Source organism: Trichogramma pretiosum, unplaced genomic scaffold (assembly GCF_000599845.2).
Source record: "Trichogramma pretiosum strain Unisexual culture from Peru unplaced genomic scaffold, Tpre_2.0 scaffold15, whole genome shotgun sequence".
NCBI lineage: Eukaryota > Metazoa > Arthropoda > Insecta > Hymenoptera > Trichogrammatidae > Trichogramma > Trichogramma pretiosum.
Window position 1 is genome coordinate 1,593,906 of NW_019641686.1, and position 21,491 is coordinate 1,615,396.

Genomic DNA, 21,491 nt, shown 5'->3' on the forward strand with positions numbered 1-21,491 from the left:
GATGAAAATACACGAGTAATGTATAATGAAATGACTTTTATTCTTGTTTATTCTTGTCGTTTCTCAAAGCAGACCTTTGGTTCGAAAACAAAAGCTTACAATATTAAGAAGAGAGGACTATTAAATAGGTATTTTACAGTATAAATTGCTTTTTTTTTTAGTTACTTTATACTACTTTTGACAGTGCAGCATCTTAAATATAAACTTATAAAGTAAATTAACTCTACTGAGTTGATACAAATTAAACGACAGATCGGCAAACAACCTACATTTCATCTTTTGTAGAAAATGAAATTGTTTCGTTTTTTTTAGACTACCGATTCGTCAGTTTGTAAACCTTTATAGTCTTCGAAACTTGAAAACTCTTAATGGCGAGTTTAATCTAAATATTCATGTTCGTCGATTGCAAAAGTATTTTGTTTATTATAATTATTTTTTCTTAATCTTTTCTCTTAAATTATCATTATCGATATGGAAAAATATATAGTGGTTAAATTACGATTACTGAATTTTAACATTTCTTTATATAGTTTTTTTATCCAGTGTGGTCAAGAGATACTCTATTAGAAAAATCAATGTATACTTATTGGAAGAGCAATAAATTAGACAGAAAGTGCTATGGAATCTGCTAAATAATTCACTAACACTGAATGATGCATCGCTGGCTCATTAACACCAAAAATTACGGGCATACACATACAATTTCTCTAGCCTTCGGACGAGAGATAGGTCAATCATTGATATGATTCTAATGCTATGAGTGCGAATAATAGTTCGAATTCGAGGGGATTTTGGTGGTAGATGCATGGGCCAGATTTCGTGCAAGATATGGCTTTTATGGAGAAAGACGAGAAGCAAGAATTCTCTTTTCTTATTTAAAAAGAAGATATTTTCACTTGTTATTGTCGTTATATCATGTACATGTATGTATATTTACACAAACACGTGTTTATATACACACATATAAATTTATACGTTTTTTTTAATTAATATAAAAATTGAAGCTTAAATTTTTCGGTGTAGTAGGTTGTTCGCTAGTAAAAATTACTTGATAGAAGGTAAAGGTAATAAATTTCGACTTTTTATTATTACAAAGTGTTGAATATTTCCATGTCACGCGTAAATCCTCTATTGAACAGGGAAAATTTGTATTGACACGTGTTGATTCTGCTCTCAGAAAAAGTTATATAATTTTATATTCTTATAGAATGTTGGTAATTTTTCATCCTGCCTTGGCTTGTTATTGGCATATTTTTGAGCTGCAGATCCATAACGAGTAACAACGTTTCTTAATATATTTTTGATTTTTTTTAAAGTGATTTAAATACTATATAATATTTTCTATTACAATTAGTACTTGCATTTTTTGAAAAATTTCACAGGAATAGTGAATTGTCCGATGTCTGTAAGCTTTAAGTTTTACATGACATCAGTAAAGATATTAAATTTTTTTTGTTTGGTTTATTACATACGCGTCTCTTCTTAGAGAAATTTTCAAAATGCACAAATTATGAAATTTTTTTCTTATATTCAACTAGGACTATTTCGACCTATCGACAATTGATCATATCAAGTCGAAGAATCATTTAAAAAGAATTTTTTTACAGGAAACTTGTTATTTCATGAAGAGGCTGGAAATCAGTGGCAACTCGTTCTTGAGGACAAAAAGACACATTCTTCACTTTATATGCACAGTTCAATTGCAGAGGAACATGTTTGTATGTACCTGCTTTTAGGCACTCTTTTTCAATTACGCGCTTAGAGTTTCCATTTGCGTTTTCATTTTCAATTTTACATATTCATTTCTTTTTTTATTAAAATCTAATTTTTTCTATGCATTACCGTGAAACAAAAACAGCAATCGATTAAATAAATAGTATGGTTTTTGTTTTTAGAAGAAAAATTACTTCAATATAAATACGTTAAAATTTTCAGGTAATTAGAAAGCATTTATAGCAATTTTTCAAACATAAATTTCGAGAAAATGACTAAATGAAATATCTATCTAATAACTTATTTGTTCAAAAAGTACAAATAAAAATGATTTGTAATAACTGAGAGATATTTAATCGATTGATATTTTTGATTCTATATCCACCTAAATTTTTATTCGTCCATTCATCATCTAGCTGTTACTATTCCGTTCCTCTCGTCATTCACTGAATTATTCCTCTTTCAAATTGTACATTCTCACGCATATATGATACAGCTTCTTTTTCAGATATATATATAATATATATAACATCGCATTCGCTCGGACAGATTCCTCGAGAACTTAAATATTTTATGTGACATGTGATTACGCACATTTTTTTGTTTGTTTATCATGTATCGTATTCATTTTATGACAAAGGGAGAAAATTCTTAATCGCAGTAGCTCCTGTACATATTTATAAACATTTGTGTCATTTTACACAAGTCTTTGGGATGAAATTTCACGTTTATTAAAAGAGTCAGTTGCTCAAAAAATTTGAAAAAAATAGAATTTTTTAAAATAATTGATGAACCTTGTTGATTTGACTATATTTACATGTTTTTATCTTTTGCAAGTAATTCGTTTTACATGGTTACTAATGATGTTTACTTTTTTTTATGGTACAATCTAAATTCATTGTATAAATAGCACTTGACTCTTTTAAAATCGAGTTCTTTTTTATTGAAATTCACTGTCCTCTCTTCTTTTTTTATATATAATATGTCGTAAGTCCAATATAAGTTTGTCTTTTTTCAACGAGAGACGATATAGTACAAAAACATCTTCGAAACAACATCTTTTCTTTTTTGCCCAAGAACTCCAGGACGCATTATAATATCACTTTCTTTGTGTTATTTATACGGTGAAGAATTGTGATATTACTTTTACTTCTCTTTTCTTTTATATATATACGTTTTTATATTTATTTATAAGTTTATACCAAAACGCCATTATATTGCTCCCAATGATTTTCAATACTGAAATGAGGTTTTCAAATTTAAAACTTATATTTTTTTTTATCCATGTACAACATGCATACGAGATATATATTTTGAAATTAATGAAATTTCACGTCTTTCGTTGTTTCAAAAATCATTGGTAATAATGCAATGGCTAAATTTTTTAACATTATCTCGAATGAAAATTCAACCTCGGAAAATTACGGATTGATCATTACATCGCTTTCTTGATACTATGTTTAAACGCATTGATTCAACAATGCTTATTCAAGAATTATATTTTAAGTGGATAAATTTTCAAAAGAGACGATAATATATTTTTAAATCGAAAGAAGCTATGGAAGTAGTTTTTAACCGCAAATACATTTTTTCATTAATATTATATTTCTATGAGTAAATTTATTATGTAATTCCCATCATTCCCCTTTTTAATTTTATGGACGTTGCATTTATACACAGAACCGTTTCATTTTTTCCTTTCTGCATAGGCCTACGTCAAATAACTTTTAGACAGTCCATGAACTGATAAAGGCGTCGCGAAACTTTCACTATTTTTTTAATTGAGATTGACTATTTCAAATTTTTTTTAATACAATTTTTTTGGTTATTCACTCGCTATTACTTGTCATCCCGATTTACAATTGCATTTTATCTAAAAATACTATATATAAATAAAAAACAAAGTCTTTTAATCATTACGTGTTTTATTCTAAAACTATGCAAGTCTTTTTCTTTTTCCACGTGGACGCAATAGTTTCCATGCTATTTTGGCTAGTAGCTGACAAAGAGGCTAAAAAATGTTATTAAAAATGTTCTAGTCCTTGTGTTTTTTTATTGCGCACTTAGAATTGAGCTCGTTTTTTCTATCTGTCAAACTTACGTAAATGTCAGTCCTACAATTTTCGTTTATTAAACACCGTTTAGAAAAATTATCAACGGATGGCTTATAATTGCTGGTTGTCTTACTTTATTAAAGTTTATTTTGTAGAGGATATTGGAAGTAGCGTAAATATCATTGTTCTTTTTTTATTTTATAATAATTTAGCAATATTGCGATAATATCTTAATAAGGCCCAGTAAGGCTGCGTGGGGTCAACAAACAATCCCACAAAATTTAATATACCTTTTTAAAACATTTTTCTCACGACTTTTCTATTTTCCTCATTTGTCACTAGTCCTCGCGCAATTTTCCATTACTGTTCTATTATTTTATTTTCCTTTTTCAAATCTGACTGGTTTTGTATCATTGCCCTCATCCCATTTATGTATTTTAATAAAACTTTTGCGAGAATCATAAACTAATTCAAACTATTTGACGAAATTTGGCTTGTAATTTTTTACGTACTCAAAAATTTTCAACGGTAATTATAAGTGAATGATATTATTTAATTATAGAAAAATTATAAAATAAATTTTGAAATCATATTGTTTGAAAATTTGAAATTTTTACCCGAATATTGATTTCCATCGCAACATTATTGTCAAAAATTTTTTGATTTTTTGAATTATTGTTTTTGTCACAATGTTTCTTTATACTCACTTTTTTATCCAAAAATTCACGCGAAATATTTCCATCTAGATACATTTCGAGATCAAAATTTGTCTTTCGGTTTGAAATTCACATTCCTTGTCTTCACACCTGTCTCTCCGTTAGTTGAAAATGTATTAAATATTAAATTTATTAAACTTTATTAGCTATTTTTGCTCTTTGATTTTTGTCGTATTATATAAGTGTATACCTAGATTTATGAAATGCCCTAAGATCATTTTTCAAGTATACAGACTCGATTTTGTTTTTAAGATATATTTTATAGAATCGGGTTATCCAACATGCTTTGTAAAATCTTCAAAACTTACTTATTACACCTCTCAATTTTTAAGGTCATTTTTTCATTATAATAATTCAATAGTTTTTTCTTATTCAGCTTTTGAACTTTTAATTATCAACGGCCCATCATCAATTGCAGTGCTCGAGTTTTCCTTTTTTTATATCATCCTCATTGCGTCCGTTTTTTATATATAATAATATATATATATATATAATATTAGTTAGACTTTATATATATAATAGAATTTTTCAGTAGTACTCCTACTTAAAGATTTGACTCGTTCATCGATACTTTCATAGATTTTGCATAAAAAACAAGGCAATTAGATTGAGTTTCTTCTTTTACATAATCTTATACCATACTCATTTCATTCTCTCATCTCATAATATTTATTAATAATTTTTTTATATCTATGTATATAATATATAATATTCGGACAAACGACCTCGTATATATACACCCATACCCGCAGTGTTACATAATTGTAACTAATAGAAAAGGACTAAGCTTTTTTCTTTCGCTAGAATTGTCTTCATCATACACACATTTCTTAGTATTTATTACACGCGATATAATAGAGAATGATCGAACATTTAGACTTTTTAGACTTGCGCTCATATGCACATTTGATCTTTTCGCTTACTCTTGCTTTACTTTTTCAACTCTAACTTATACTCTGACTGATTTTTTAACTAAAAGATTTATTTATTTATTTATTTTTTTTCATTGACAATCCTAACTCATGCATGCTTACGTACATACACTCACACATACTCCAAAGCAATATATTAACAATTAAATTGTTATTTTAAATTTGTTCTGATACATTTCAGTTACATTATATAACTCAAACGAGATATCTTTACACGCACTTGAATCTATCATAGTACGTAGGTATTTTTCATATAATATATTTATATATTGATGATAATAATAATTATCGTAATAATAATAAGAATAATATTAATCATAATAATCGTAATGATGATGATGATGATGATGATGATGATGATGATAATGATGATGTGATGATGATGATGCTTTGATGATTTGTCGATCAGTTTATGGACAGCCGCACTCGTCGACGATCATCTTTGGCAGGTCCCGCTTGATTATGTTGGAGTCCGGACCGTAGTAGATGAGCGACATCGGCGAGAACTTGAGTGGGGCGCAGCAAGGCTGCATGCCCGCAAGTCGGTCCATCTTACGGTATTCCTCGATCACGTGTGTGTAGTAATTCGGAAATGTATCGGGCGTCCTGTGACCCGCTGCGCAGTCACCTCTGCAGTAATTCGCGTAGTAGCTACGGACAGAACAGAAATATAAACAACAGAGGCTCAGAACTGTACCTAAAAAAATATAGCGAAAAATTCAATTCGTATTTTTTCCCTTCCTATTTTAAATACGTCAATAGGTGTTGACAAATAAAACGCAAGGGAATTATCATCTGTTCGCAAGCTGGCGCACGAGTGGTATGCTACCACTGACAGAGCTGAAATTAATCGGCTTGGTGAATCATTAAAAATGTGCCTACTTAAATTCGTGGTGCGTGATTGATACTTCGTATATATTTGCGTATCGCATGTACGAAACAAAACGTTTCCTCGTTACGCCTAGTACACGTGTATACTTTGAGTGAAAAAAAAGTAAAAGAAAACAGAAGAAAAAACAAGTATTTGTTCGATGATAACACGTAGACGTTAATGTGATTAGCACTACTTTCAAATATTCCACACTCGTAGTAATGTAATTTGAAAAAGAGAGAGAAAAGTTCTATAGTCTCTCTCACTCTCTGCTTTTGCATTGAAACCGCTTCACTCCCGTGTCTCATCCATAATTTTGCAAATAATCCCTTCCCGCTGGCCGCTGGCCGTTGCCAGTGCAGTTGTATATGGCCAGTTGGTTTCATGATACCCTACGAATGTCTGTCATACGCGTATTTTAGATTGGATGACAAAGTATCATCATTGTTTCACACCCTGCTCACAAACACAAACGTACACCAACACTCACAAATGCAACTTCATCTATGCAACATACCGATCGGACAATTAATTGTTGTTTTTTCCTTTTCTTCTTGTTTTTATGAGTAGGATTTAGTTTTAATTTTTAATCGTAAAATAAAATTTATTACTTTTGCGTGCTTTCGTGTACATCCTGCGCAGTGCCTCGTCGGGATGACTTTCCGGTCGGTTGATTCTCAATGTATAAAATATAATATAATACTTTCTTTCGCCTATGTGTACATTGTATATAATCTGACCCGTTTTTTGAGTTTCTAGCCCGCACAAGGCGAATAAATTCAATAATTCACATTACAAGTTATATATTTTGATCGACCTCTATATGTAGATTTCCTCGCGAGAAGCTTTTTTGTGCCCGAAAATACGTGCGGTAAAAAAAATTCTCCAACGTCGCGTCCACTGCCAAAAACCTTGACACGCGCGCAAAACTTGAAACTTTTCGCTTTTTACGTCAGTGCGGCCGTCTCTACATGAATCATAAAAGAGACAGACGAAAAATTGGGCTAAAATATCGCTAATAATCGTCACGTACAAATCATAATTTTCATTTTCGTTCGTATATTATTCTTACCCCTGTGGAGCAATGATCCAGTCATCCCAGCCAAGCTGCGAGAAGCTTACGTAGAATCGCTGCTTGCAGCATTGGCCCTTGACGGCCCCGGTGCACTCGATGGCCCGTCTGCGGACGCGTTTGACGGCCGCTGGATCGGTGCGCACGACGAGAAATGGCCTGTCCGGGTCCTGCGTGCCTGCAAACAAACGACGTCGTCCTTCTTTGAAGCGAGGAGTGTAATGTCTATTGAGCTTTCAAAGCAGCTTCAAGTCGGAAAGTTACTACGAGGTCCATATTAGCATATTTTTACTATGCAAAAAATGGTTGCATGCATCTTTAACTCTCGTTTGAGAGTAACTTTCCGGCTTATTAAATCAAATTGTTCAACGAATATGTTTCTTGGTATGTACATTTGCTCACTACACATGGTTTTCTATTTTTATTTCATCAATATATCACAATGCATTGTTACTAGTTGTATATAAATATCTCGTGCGGATAACTCTTTTTGCGATTACCTCGACGTAAGGTAGACCCAAAGGTGCGTTCATACATTCCAATAATTACGTGTTATAAACCCACGTGTACACGTACAGCATACGTGCATTTTGAGAAGCAGTGTACACGGGGCGTGAGTGTAAGTCATGTAATAAAACTTTCATGCATCGCAGTGATTGGAATGTACTGCGATTTGGAATCTTAGAGCCATTTTTTACTCTATTTGAGCACAAATAAAGAATATTTCATTTTAGGAATATTAAAAAATGTTTTGAGCGATTTGAAAAAGTGTAAAAACAGAAAAAAATAGCAGAAAATAGAATTTTTCGAAAAATTTTTCAACAACGATTGGATTTTTCATTTAAAGAGGGTATAACTTGATAGTGCAAGCAAACAGTTGAAATTAATGGCGGTGAAAATCTGGAATGAACTTGAATTTTTCTGTAATAACAAGCTAATAACATTTTTAGACTTTTGTGGAGTATTTATTTCTAAAATCATAAGTTTGGAATTTTTTTAATTCAATAAACTACATAAAACGTCCATTCCAGGCTCTTGAAATGGATTCTAATAAGGTAAAACTGCGAGTTTTTAACATTATAAGAAAAAAAATGCTCCGTAGAACCATTCGATTTCACGGAGAATCGGCTATATGTACTGAAAATTGTGTGTCGTAAATGTATATGCAACATACACGCTCACATATAGACAACCACCAACACAAGTCTAGGTATACACGTACATGTATAACGTACTTATAATATTAATCGCGCAGGGCTTACTTACTTTTGCTATTTAAAGACGGCTCTACAACGTGAGGCGAATGACCTCCGAAGGTGGACACGTGCACGTGCGAGCCGCATCCTGTGCAATCGACCAGCAGCGTCAGTTTTTTGTCTTTACTACTCGAGCTGCGCCTGTCCCTGCCAATGCCGCTGAGATGATGCGATTGATACCAGTTACTCACGGGCCGCGTGACATCAAATTTCTGCCAGCCCAGCTGGCCGATGTTGACGGCGAGCGACGTAACTAGTTCCAAGTGCTGACCGAGATCCTAGAAAAGAAGACAACGCGATGAATCACGCATTTTTGCAGTGCACTCGTATATAACGCGGAACCATTTCGCAACCATATACGAATATACAAAATTCTCTTAAATTAAAAATTATTAAACTTTAGCTAGTCCCACTCAGACTGCGAATCGATATTTGTATTTTACCCTGACGCACAATCTTTCTTTTAGTTCACCGTTTGAATTAATGAGTAAAACTCGCAAATGTAAGTCCTACCGCATAGCTAGCTGGAGCACAAAAGTTGAAAACCCCTGTACTCTACTCACGTATGTTCCCGTGTACAGTATGTTCACAATAAAGCCCGCACTTTTCAAATTTTATTCTTATTCATTGAAAAGACAAATCACTAAATTGCACAATGAAAATTTTCGACTGGTAGCGTACGATGCGTTAAACTTTTTTAAAGCTGTAACCATCGATTTAATTCGAATGAGCTCATGAGTTTTCATGAGTCAAAAATAGACATTGAAACCACTAATATTGGATGTAGACGCGAATGATTTCGGTCAGAAAGTCGTAAACGAACGTGACGTGAATGCATGAGAAAATTTTGTTGTTTTTTTGGATAATAAAATATAACCTATCAACTCTAAAATCTTCAATAATTAACAAGATTGAATTAATTCAAAAGACACCCAAGTTAAATTCAGTTCAAGGGAAAGCAACTCGAAAGTTTTTTTTCTTTTTTTTTTAACGAGCTATAGCTACAGCTACGCTGGCAGGGCATGTGAGCGCGTTGGGCGTGTGACGTGTATTATTTATCAAATCAATGAAAGCAAAAGCGTATTTATATGTATATATGTATTCGTGTTTGCGTGTATGTGGATTTTTGCGCTGGCAGCTAAAAAGCAATATGTACAAGCCACAGACACACTCATGCATAGTACAGGTGTACAATAAGCTGCAGTTTTAACATTTTACACGATGTGTAAACTTTCTCACTCCCACGCGCGAGAACCTGCGAGAAATTGTAAGTCTTCGATATTGACTATTTTCTAAAATCGAAAAATATCTTTTACGTGTACACATATATACAACGTTCGTTAATACATATCTTAGATGTAACAAATAAGTGTGTGAATATCATAGAGTGTGTACTGTGAACACTCCAAAGAGTGAGAAAAATATTCATAATACTTTTGAGCGAGAAAATAAAAAAAGGGCAGCGAATAATCTTTTTGCGTGCGCATATACAACTGTATCTCTCTTTCTCTCTCTCCTTCTCCTCCTGGTAGAGCTATATATTTGTGTAGCACATGTAGCTACGATCCGAACAAGTGCATACAACAAAAACGCGGAGAAGTATTATAAGAGCGCCTGATGCTCTATTCAACTGACGGTCGTTCTTAAAATATATCTATATAGATATTGTCAAAGATATGAGGATCTCTAAGAAATATTTTCTTGTAGGACTATTGCTATTCATAAATAGTTGTTCTGATTAGACGATTGATAATGAAAATTAAATATGTATAATCCATGTGAATCACCTCTAAAAAAGTGTTTTAGATTCGGAGCACATTTTTAAATTAATAATCTGGTTGTGAAATTGTACTTTATGGCACACTAACCTAAAAATCGCAACTTTGCCGCTAATGTTAGGTTCTTGTAAGCTTTTTCAGCAAAATTCGTTTCAGCATTCGCCTTCGGCTCGTGCTGCAACCCCTCGTTTTGCAGAAAAAGCATGTCCACACCCGTTGCATAATGTACTATTATGATACAAGTGCCATACTAAATTTTATAACACTGTTGCGATAAGTCTACATTTATTTCCCCTTTTCTGAGTTATAAGTCGAAGTTTCTGGTATCGCAGAGTAAGATTAGCGTAACGAATGTGATAGCTTCGAAATGATGCCAGAAACTGCGACTTATGCTACTGAAAAGCGTGTCATCGTTTAATCCCCAATTGTCGAATGAATAAATCCTGCCATGAAGTCTTAGTCCCGAAACTTTAAGCCAAACTTTAAGCGCTTTTGAAAGATGCGCAAAAAAATTCCACATTTTTAGTAAATGGGCATGCACAAATAGTTAAAGTTGATCTTAAGCTTAGTTTGAGGTACAACAACTGTGGCCAAAAGTATATCGAACAAAATGAAATTACATGGAACTAAATCAATTTATCCGATGACTTGGAATCTTACGACAAGCGGCTTAATCGTATCCAATGCTAAGCATTTAAGATTTATAGACTCATAACAATGTATTTAACTATTTTTACGGAACTAACAGATCAAAGTAATTTTAAATTGCCATTCGGAGCCCGACACGCGCTCCTCGATAGGTTATTGAAAAAGGCTACTATTCAAACAAAATTGTTTCAATTCTGTAAAAATAAAAATTAAAAGAATTAAGCTCATTTTGAGCTCTTCGCGTTAATAATGGTAATTATTAATTTATTAAATTAGCACAACAATGATAGTTTATATGCTCTATCAATTGTAATTCTACATAGGAATGGATGACGTCATCGAGTCTTATAAATTCTTGGAAATGCAAAATGTGGGGTTTTACTGGTATGAATAAAGTTTCACTAAATTTTGAAGCTATTATAATTTCATCACGTTGTTAGGACTCTTATGAGCCATTATTATTGCTCGGTAAACGCTTTCAACCACAAAATTTTTTCTGGTCCCTCGTGAAAAAAATGTTTAGAATTGCTCGCATTATGCATTCTAGACTATTTAGAGGTGTGTTAAGGCTCTTGTCACTTTTAAGATCATTCTCAACTCATAGCAATGCTATAGCTCTACAATGTGCCGCGAGCGCATAACATGTCAATAATCTTTCCGCATTCGTATGCATGTATTTTATCCCGTACGGTCATCCAGGCAGTTGTATTAGTAAGTTTGTATATATGCAAAGCGTCTCAAACTCGTGTGTGTGCGTTTGTGTGTAAAGCAGCGGTGTTATATGATGCAGAGTTAGCCTCTCTTGAAACCTAACAAATGCCACGATATACTATATACTGCGGCTGCCGTGCTGCGCGCGAGGTGTTACCAGTAGAGATGTATAAAAAAAAGGAAGGGAGAGAGAGAGAGAGAGAGAGAGAGACGAGATATCAAACGAATATAGACCGCGAAAGATTGGCAAAGGTTTTAATAGGATTAAATGTGGTAATAAATCAAATGAGATTGCAGAGTTGCTGCTGCCTTGCCCATCTGACCAGATTTCAATACTGCACCCTCCTCTTCCTCCTTTTTTCTGCGTGTATCCTCCTCATTTATAAAGTAATAACGTATTGCCTCATCGCGTCCCTCTTCAGCGTATTACACATACGTAGACTTCGAAAAAGGTCACTGCCTTTTGTCCCCTTCTCACTACCACATAATAGTATTTTTCTAACAAATACATGTGTATACATGCGTAATAATAAAATTATCCTCAAATTGGCGAGCGAAACAAGCTAAAAATCGAGATTGAGATGGCAAAATAGGCCTCGAACGTGCGTTTTCTTTACTACGCGATGTTTCTTATCACCCGATTTCTCAACGTGATTCATGTAACATTGAATCATATTTTATTTGAATGCCTGATGAATATCAGTTGCGTCATATAACATTAATATTAAAAAAGAAAATAAAGATCCATAAATATTCACACACATAGCCGAAATAGACTGAGAGAAAAAAACTTAAGAAGATATATATGAGACGTACGCGTTGGATATACGTATATACGAAGATGTATTCTCGGCCCTGCGAGGGTAAAGAGAGGAGGGAAAGAGAGAGAGAGAGAGAGAGAGAGGGAAAAAAAGCTTTCGGCCTTCACGCTTGAAAGAAAGTTCAGGGAACATGGCCAAAGTTCGCGAGTTAACATTCCTATTCGATTTTGCTTCTGCTGCATGTACGCGCGTGATCTTATATGTATATTTTCCACTGGTATTAGGCTTTTATACACGCGCCTTCAAACTTAATTCGATTGCAGCAGTCGAGAAAGAAAGAAAAAAAAAAGAAGAAAAAGTAGCGACACCAGATGCGGCAGCAGCGATCGGACTCGCGCGTCTGTCCTTTTACTTTTGCTTTCGTGCAAAAGCTATCTTTCTCACTCTTTTTCTCTTTATCTTGGACGTGTATAGTAATAGCTTTAAAAAGTCCGGAAACAATTACACTGGCACGATCGGAGCGCGTAAAATAAAATATACATTCGAATTTACATGGAAATAAGAGCGAGCAAAACTTACCTTGCCACGCAAATGGGTTACGTTACCGCATCTAACCCTGAACACCCAAAGAGTAATGTTACGTTGATTATTGCTGTTTACGCCGTTGCGATGGTGCTGATAATGATGAGCGTGCCTCAGCTCGACTCTAGCCCAGAGCGTGGCTTTCTTGATGCTCAGCGGCTCGAAGGCTGGCTCGCTGCTGCTGGCCAACGGGAATTCCAGCAGCGGCTGTCCGTTCAACGTTCGCCCTGCAAAACGAGAAAAAAACGAGGCAATGAGAAGATTGCAATGCGATACATGTGTCCGGAGCTCTTACATCGAGTGCATAAAAGCTCCGAGATTTTGATAATGTTACAACGACTGCATATGCAGAGCGAGGGCTAATTTTCATTACTGCCCAAAAGCTCAGACGGTGGATTATCTATCGCGCCGATCGCTGCAATTGTATCACGTACTGCGACGTAACCGTGTAACGTTATAACAGCGGCAGCACCGGCAAGTGAGGGGATAAACGCGCGAGCGTGGCAGAAAAGCTCGCGCTTGCACACATGCTATACTGTTTAACAGTTATGGGGTCGTTGGCGTGAGTACAGCTTTTTTTGTGTGTGCGTGCGTGTGTATGTGCGCGCTGCTCACAGATCGCGTTCCATCTTTTCCGTTTGCTCGTCGTCACTGTCACACTGTAGAGCAAGCGAAAAAAGAGAAGTATTTTTCCGCGAATAAAATTGCTCGATAGTAAGAGAAAGAAAGAGGAGCTAGTGTTTTCCTCCTCTTCTCCCTTTTCTCTCTCTCTCTTTCTCTTAAATCGTACGTGGTCCTATATATCTATACATCTAAAAGCTCGATTCGATGACGTACTTTTATATCGCCGATAGTATATAAATGAAGACTGTATCGTGAATTTTCTACATTATATGTACCGTATTTCGTATGATCAATGAAAAAGCTTATCTCATCTCAAAAGTCTGCTGCAGGGCCACGCGCACGTTATACAAAAACCCTTTTTTCATCTCGCGATACTGAACAACGCTTATATACACATCCGTGTCTCGTTTCTTCATTTTTTTTCTTTTTCGTGTCATTTTTTTTTCAATACCAAACGACCACGATCGTGCTGAGATTCCTGAAAAATCGCGAGTACTAGTAAAAAAAAAAGCAACGAAACCGTGCATGCCACGCACTTTTCGGAATTTGTTATTTGGAAAATTTGCAAATTTTACGGTATTCTAGCGCTGGTATAGCCGTATATCACGCACGAAGAAAATCGCGCTCTTGCTCAGTTCTATCTCTCTCTCTTTCTCTCTCTCTCTCTCTCTCTCACCACTAATCCCGGCGCGTGCTGTATTTTGCATCGCGATCGTAAAACTATCGAGGCGTGCTCTCTTTGCGCTCGCCTCTTGCGCGTTTGGGCGAAATGCAAAAAAGCTCAGCAACGTTAATCTTGGCCGGCTGAGAGCGGGCGGCGCAACGTATATAGTTGCGCGAGGCTGCGGGTGCTTGCTTTCTCCTTTTTTTCTTCTACCAAAATGAAGTCCAATTTTTTAAAATACTTGAGGAAATGATAAAGAGAAAGAGAGAGAGAGAGAGAGAGAATTACGTTAATACCATGTACTACTTATGAGTATTACAAATATGAGCTTTTTAACACACGAGATAACGAAAACGTCGAAAGTACATTAAAATGTACATAGATTATTAAAATATTATCAAGTCTTGGGACGCAATTATGATTCACACGTTTTTAAAGATTTTGGTAAAATACAGGGAAAGATGTATTGCTATGATTATATTAATTGTATTTAACGGCTTGTGCTGTCATATCTTTCGGACTAACGATTACTTCTTTAAACGGATAATAAAGTTATTTGTAAAACTGAATTTCTCAATTAGACAGAGGCATGATATGAATACATATTACTTGAGTAAATGATACGATTATCGGTCTAAAGAAAAGTAGTAATGATATGTGATGTTCATTAATCGAGCTACTCGAAACGACGATCAACGCACATGCGAAACATGAGTGGATTTTAAAATATAAAATTTTAATAAAAATGATCTGATTAGCCAAGCTTGTCAGAAAGGATTGAAAATGTAACCTTACCGTTGATGGATAAATGGTTTAAAAAAAACGTATTTTTTTAATTCGTTTTTTTCTTACTGCAGTATTTAGGTGCATATTAATTCTTCTATTGCAAATAGTCAACAATCAGTGATGTTATATGAGTTATCTGTTGCAAGGACTTTTGTTACTGAGCAGTACATTATTAGGAGAAAATATCAACCCTCAACCAAAATAGCAATTTCTTTCATTTTCAATCTCATCCCACCTCACTTAGGTTACGCGATTTATTATTATTTATATATGGCCGATTCTCTGTGAAGTCGAATGGCCAAAAAAATTTTTTTCCTGCAAATATGAAATACTTGTTGTATTTGATGTCAGATTTGTCCCAAAAAATTTTTAGAAAAATTGGGGCCTACTATAACATTTTTTCAAAGGCCCAAAGTTGGCCATTTTAGGGGTTTTTCGAAATTCATGAAAAATCACAAATATTAAAATAATTCCTGGATCATTGTAGAACGATTCAAAAGTAAAAGTGCCTACGAGTTTTTTTGTATGAAATTGTCCAAATTTTCCGAAAAAAATCATTCCAAAGTGATTGGAGCTATGTAGAAGAGAAAAAAGTGCAAAAAAAATTGGAAAAAACAAAAAACATCTCTTCTAGATAGCTCCAATCACTTTGGCATATTTTTTTTTCTGAAAATTTAGACAATTTTCAACAAAAAAGCCTCGTGGTCACTTTGACTTTTGAATCATTCTACTCTAGTCTAGGAATTAATTGAATATTTGTGATTATTTGTGATGTAACAATACACACGATCTTTAGTTTAAAATAGAGAGATGAAATCGCAGCTTAATGCACCAGTGCGTGGACATTGCTTATCGACTGACAGACATAGGAGGGCCATAAATCGCGGGGGAAAGGGGGGGGGGGACCTTCTCCCGTAATGTGAGTTTATCCAACGACGAGAGAGAAACAGAGAGGAAACGTGCATAGTAACTTTACTCAACTATATCGCCGACTAGGTCTATACGTATATTGACAATGCGAGAGTCAAACGTGCATGCGAAAAAAGCTCGATACCATGGAACAGCAGCAGCAGCAGCTCGCGCAGGAGATACTACGTCTCTCTGCGCCCGAGTTAAAAATGAATCGAATGAGGAAAGGAGAGATTTTATCCTCTTGACTCGTTGCTGTTGCTCCAAACGCGTTCCAAGGTTTGTTCGCATGAGTGCAGTGTGCCGTCAGCAACGACGTAGAATGTGCTAAATCGATTTTTTTGCCTTCTCATGTTTCGGTCACACGTCCGCGCAGCTAGTGCAACGATCGCAATAATTTATGCTCTTAATGTTCTTTATCGAAAATGTTATTAGTTACCTATGCTCAAAGACGTACTCACTAGTTTGATAAGTATGTGTACGATGTTTCGGAAAGTCTACGAGTCAAAGCTTTTAAATCCATATTGCACAAGTGAAAGTGGCCACCAAGGCTTATAGTCTACACAGTGAATATAAAAATCCAAACAAAAGTCGCGCAAAGCGTACGAGGGTGAAATGCTCGCAAAAAAAAAGACGGAGGTAAAAAGTTTCGCGAGGAGAGGCAGGCGCATTGGGTGCGTACGTACGGTTCAAAGACGGCGGCGGCGCTCACAATCACGAGCTGTATCAACTTTCCTTTCGAAGCCGAGCTATACATATGTACGAATAGCTTTTTTATATAGACACCAACCGCGTACAAAGTATTTCGTTTAGTTCATCGCTTGATAATAATTGAAGACTCTGGCAAGACGCGCGAGTGAGGATAGGAGTATATAATAAGACTTGTTCGCGTAAAGATTTTAATTAAAGAAGGCAACGAACTGTGCTGAGCACGTGGTAAATCAAGAAGAAGAGGAATGAAAAAGTTTGTTCGGTTTTGCGTCGACCTAACCATGAATTAAGTATATGCATTACACATACACGTCCATTATAAACATATACGTACATATTGTAACCCTGTGTATACGACTCCGTACAAAAGAGAGACTATAAATGTGGACTACCCATGAATATAATTATCAAATATGCAGTATGATTTATGTTTTATTTCTCAAAATACCACAACTCTGCGACGAGTTTAATAAGATAGTAAACATACACACGTGTTGTTGTTATGTTTTTCATTCGACACATGCCCGCGTGCATAAATATTTTGCAGAGCGATGGTAAAAATGACCCGCGCTCATTCCTACGCGTTGTACAAGTCAGTTGCTATAATAATGACGGGACATACTTACGGTGTTACTTTATGAACTTTATTGTCCATGAGTGCGCATGGGAAGCAGTTTTCCTTTCTGATAACAACTGTCTAGAAACGTATAATCTGCGTTGGTTCATTTATTTTTTAATATTTGCCATTTTTCAACATGATCGACTTTTGAGTTCATTTTAATTTATTTGAATAAAGCTTTGATTGTGTGTAATTATCAGACTATTATAATGAAATTGTTGCAAACATTTTTAAAGAAACTTTAAACCCCAGCTAATATCATAAGCAGTGAAAATTGCACCCGATTGCAATGAAAATCTCTCGAAGGAACTACCCTTCAATATTTTCAAGTCTTTCCCTGAGAAGCCAGTAAAAAAAAGATTCTCTGGTATAACCCATAGCGCGTGATATTCGTATGTATAATGTCTCTCTGTGGTCGTGCGGTCGTAAGTAATATTAACAACTTTTTTTTCACCCATTAATATTTTAATGGCTTCTTTTATTATTATTTTCTTCTTTTACTTCGTCTTCATTTTCTTTTCTTTTTTTCACGGACTACCATGACAAAAGGGAGAAAGAGGGTCAAACTTCGCTAACGTATAAATTTGCATTTGTATATCAATCAATTCACTGGTTGCGAACGTATGCTATTATGCTTAGTTTAAGACAGCTGCGAGTGGAAAAGAGCAGAAAAGTTCAAGTGGGTTCTTTTTCATTCTTACGCGAGAGCTACGTGTGTGAGATATCGGAAATACATAAACTCGTAATTACGACTCATTAATTAGCACGTCAATGATATACCCTTTAATTTATAGGCATTTTTAATTGAGCCATCGGATTAGAGTAAGTCGCTATATTACGTAATTGTCCAATTTGGCTGGTGAGAGTTTGCTTACAGCCGCGAATCCATAATACGTATAAGCTAACGACTTTGCTGGAACTATTTAACGACTTTGGCTGCGGAAAAGGCTGAACGCGTTCGGTACGCAGAAAAGAGCACTGTATAGCTGCGAGTGGAGAAAGTCAAAAAGTTCCATCAGAGCCAATGAGTGAAGTTCAGTGAAGCACCGAAAAAAAGAACTAAAAATAAAAGAAGAAAAAAGAAAAATAAATGAACGAAAAATAGAGAGGAAGTATAACGAAACAATTATGGCCTTTGTACTGCGGTGAGTGTGTAGCATCAGCTAGTACAATTTGAGTGCAGTACCGCATGGCTCGAAAAGAAACCGATAATCTCTCGGGTTGTACATGAAAAGTACAACAATCACGAACGTACGCGTGCGTGTATATATAGTGTAGAGGAAGAGAAAAAGCAAGCGAGAAAAGGAGAGAAAAAGCTAGCCGCGTGCGCTGGTATCAAAGAGGCTTATCACCCGTTTCGTTTCATCCGAGTTTTCGCGCGCGAGGCGCGAGCCAAAGACACACTCGTTGTTCAGCGCAGAGTGCCATACACATGCGGCTGTGTAAGTATATACGTATGTACGCACACAGGTGCTTCTCATCCCTTATAACGGTTTCGCGAGTCACGAATCGACGTGCTATAAAGCATACACGTTACTAATATACTGTATTGCGGAGGTCAGCAAGGTAGAGAAAGATAAGCGTTTGTAAGCATCGTTCCACGCTGGCTATGTCCGACTATGTGTTCGCGTGTGTGAGTATCTACAGAGCTAACTACCCCTGACGTTGTCTAAAAGATTTTTAATGTTTTTGTCTAGCTGCTATATCGTAAGTTACATGTCAGTGCAGCACGAGGCTACAACACATTACAATGTAACTTTTTCTCCGCGTACAATCTTTGCGTACAATATTTGTATGAGCGCGGATAGGCGAGACGAGCATCGGATACGCTTATATCGCCGCCCTTTTCCTCACCGTCTCCTTGAAAAGGGCGTTTTTATTTTCAATTATTTTGCCGTCATCGTCGAGGCGGACGCGTCTACATGTGTGTGTGTGTCGGTGTGTTCAACCCCATCGTTCAGCCCGCCGCTGCAACATGACGCTATTTAACGTGACTCGGGACAGCTTGCGACTCTTGTCTCATGCCTGTACGCCCGTGTATGTGTGTTTATGTGTGTGCGTATGTGTACGAGGGTTTACTTTTCGTAGACGCACAACTCCGCTCGTACTACTAGCTGGCAAATTTTTTATCTCTCTCCTCTGGAAGAATCAAAACCGATATAATAGTTTTTGCCGGGAGTTTCGCCGCGTATAATCATTGGAGCGTCTTAATTTTTCCACGGATTTACTTTTCGATCTGCTTATATATTGCACGTCATTAAATTCAGTTAAGTTATCATCAAAATTAAATGGTTAATAAACCTTGTGCGACACTATTTATTAAAAATTATTTTGAACATCGACATTATGATAGATGAAATGTGTACTAATATTTTGTTTATATTTTCAAGTGTTTACAAAGTCAATGAACGTGCGTTGACATTTTCACTTTTTTTTGCAAGGACTCTGATCCCGTACAATAATTAATCGAATTTTAATTGTTCATATAATTATCCCTATAAATAATTGATCAAACTCATAGGTCACTCTCAAAAAGTCATTTTATGGCTTAAATTTCGGCAAAAACGAAAAATGAAAAAAAGTGTGCTTAACTGTTGATGCAGAGCAATCTGCAAGTTCGATCGTCTCACTCGTGGTAGTGGCTGTAACCATTTATGTTCTGAAGAAGTGTACGAGACCCTGGTGCATAAAGCTCAATCGGTACCCTCTGAATATTACGACAGGTGACCAAAAACACGACTTTCCAGAAAACGCAAAAGAAGAAAAAATTTAACACTTGTAGTATAAAAATGCTCACGGAAATAGCTGTAACTCAGTACAGAATCAACATTTTGGAGTTTTGAATAATGCAATGGAAAGAGGAGGAAAAATCCTACTCAAAATTTTATGTTTAAGGTGTATATAAGCCCTTAAATGAAGCATACTGGATAATGACTGATTTTTTTTTCGCTTAAATTCCAGGCTCTAGCCGACACAACCTTTCCTATATGGGAATGCTGATTCTTTTGATCTATGATATGGTCCTTTTAAACTTGCACACACATACACCCACGAGTTAAGATGAACAATATCCACGCGCCTATCGCCTTCTTTTGTTGTGTAAAGCAACTTGGGCACCTGGTTTGAATCGATCACAAGCACAGAATCTAGCTATTAAACAATCTTTTCTTTGGCATAATTACATAATCTTGAGTGACTGTTTGTTTTTATGGCACAATCAAGGTGTAAGGACAGTTGGATAAGCATCAGATGCACAAATCACACCGTCAGCAGCAGTGCAGTTTGGCCGGTGTGATCCGCTCCAAATAGTTCGACTGGAATCACAAAGACGCCGAAGATCCTCATACAGAAAAAAGAAAAACTTAGGTGAAATATACGTGCGAGTGAAATAAAGGTCCAGTAATGGCAGCCGCAGCAGCAACAGCGGCGGTAACGCAAGTATACGCCGTCTGCGTGTATGTAACGGCCGCTCCGTCTGACCATGTCAGACAGTATTCCACTTCAGTAGCCTTTGGCCGCGCCAACATCGGGCTAATAGGCACTATACCAGCGGTCGCTATATAGGTACAGTTTCGAGTCCGAAGTTATATGCACACATACCTATAAGGCGGCCAAGCACTTCAGAGCGGCGCAAAAGACCGAGTGAGTGAGCGGGAAAGAGAAGCTGAGGGATGGCATATCGTACGAGTCATTACACTCTTTATACTACTACGTATTTTACTCTCTCTCACACTCGCCTCGTTCTCTCTTTCTCTCTTTCTACATATGCATTTATTTTTCGCGTCTTTCTTACTCTTTCTCTCTCATCTCGCGTTTTTCTTTTAACAGTGCCGCCCGTGCATACTTCTTTCCATTTACAGACTCGTATTCCTTATATATACGATTCACACATGTGCATATTGTACACTACGGGTCTTTTGCCTTTACGTGCACGAGCCGCGCTCATATTCTACTGCAATATTATGTACAAATCCTCACTTTTCCTCCTTTTCAAAGTATCTAAGGGATTCCATACTGAGCAACGTGTGTATAAAACGAAAGAACCGAAGAAAATGAAGAAGATGACGACGACGACGACGACGAC

General features: G+C 35.9%; 1 protein-coding gene across 3 annotated transcripts in view; it reads right to left on the reverse strand.

Moving 5' to 3' along the window:
• Positions 1-5,778: 5,778 nt before the first annotated feature.
• Positions 5,779-21,491, reverse strand: part of LOC106649912 — a 48,001-nt gene continuing 32,288 nt past the window's right edge. Inside the window, exons 2-5 of one of the 3 annotated variants that reach the window (XM_023461220.1) lie at positions 13,092-13,321; positions 8,625-8,892; positions 7,359-7,536; positions 5,779-6,066 (exon numbers count right to left, since the gene is read on the reverse strand). In XM_023461220.1, the coding sequence (XP_023316988.1) occupies positions 5,826-6,066; positions 7,359-7,536; positions 8,625-8,892; positions 13,092-13,321 (917 nt within the window). In that variant the 3' untranslated portion in view covers positions 5,779-5,825. Of the gene's footprint in view, positions 6,067-7,358; positions 7,561-8,624; positions 8,893-13,091; positions 13,322-21,491 lie in introns of all 3 variants that reach the window. The other 2 variants (XM_023461219.1, XM_023461218.1) reach the window with 2 other exon arrangements.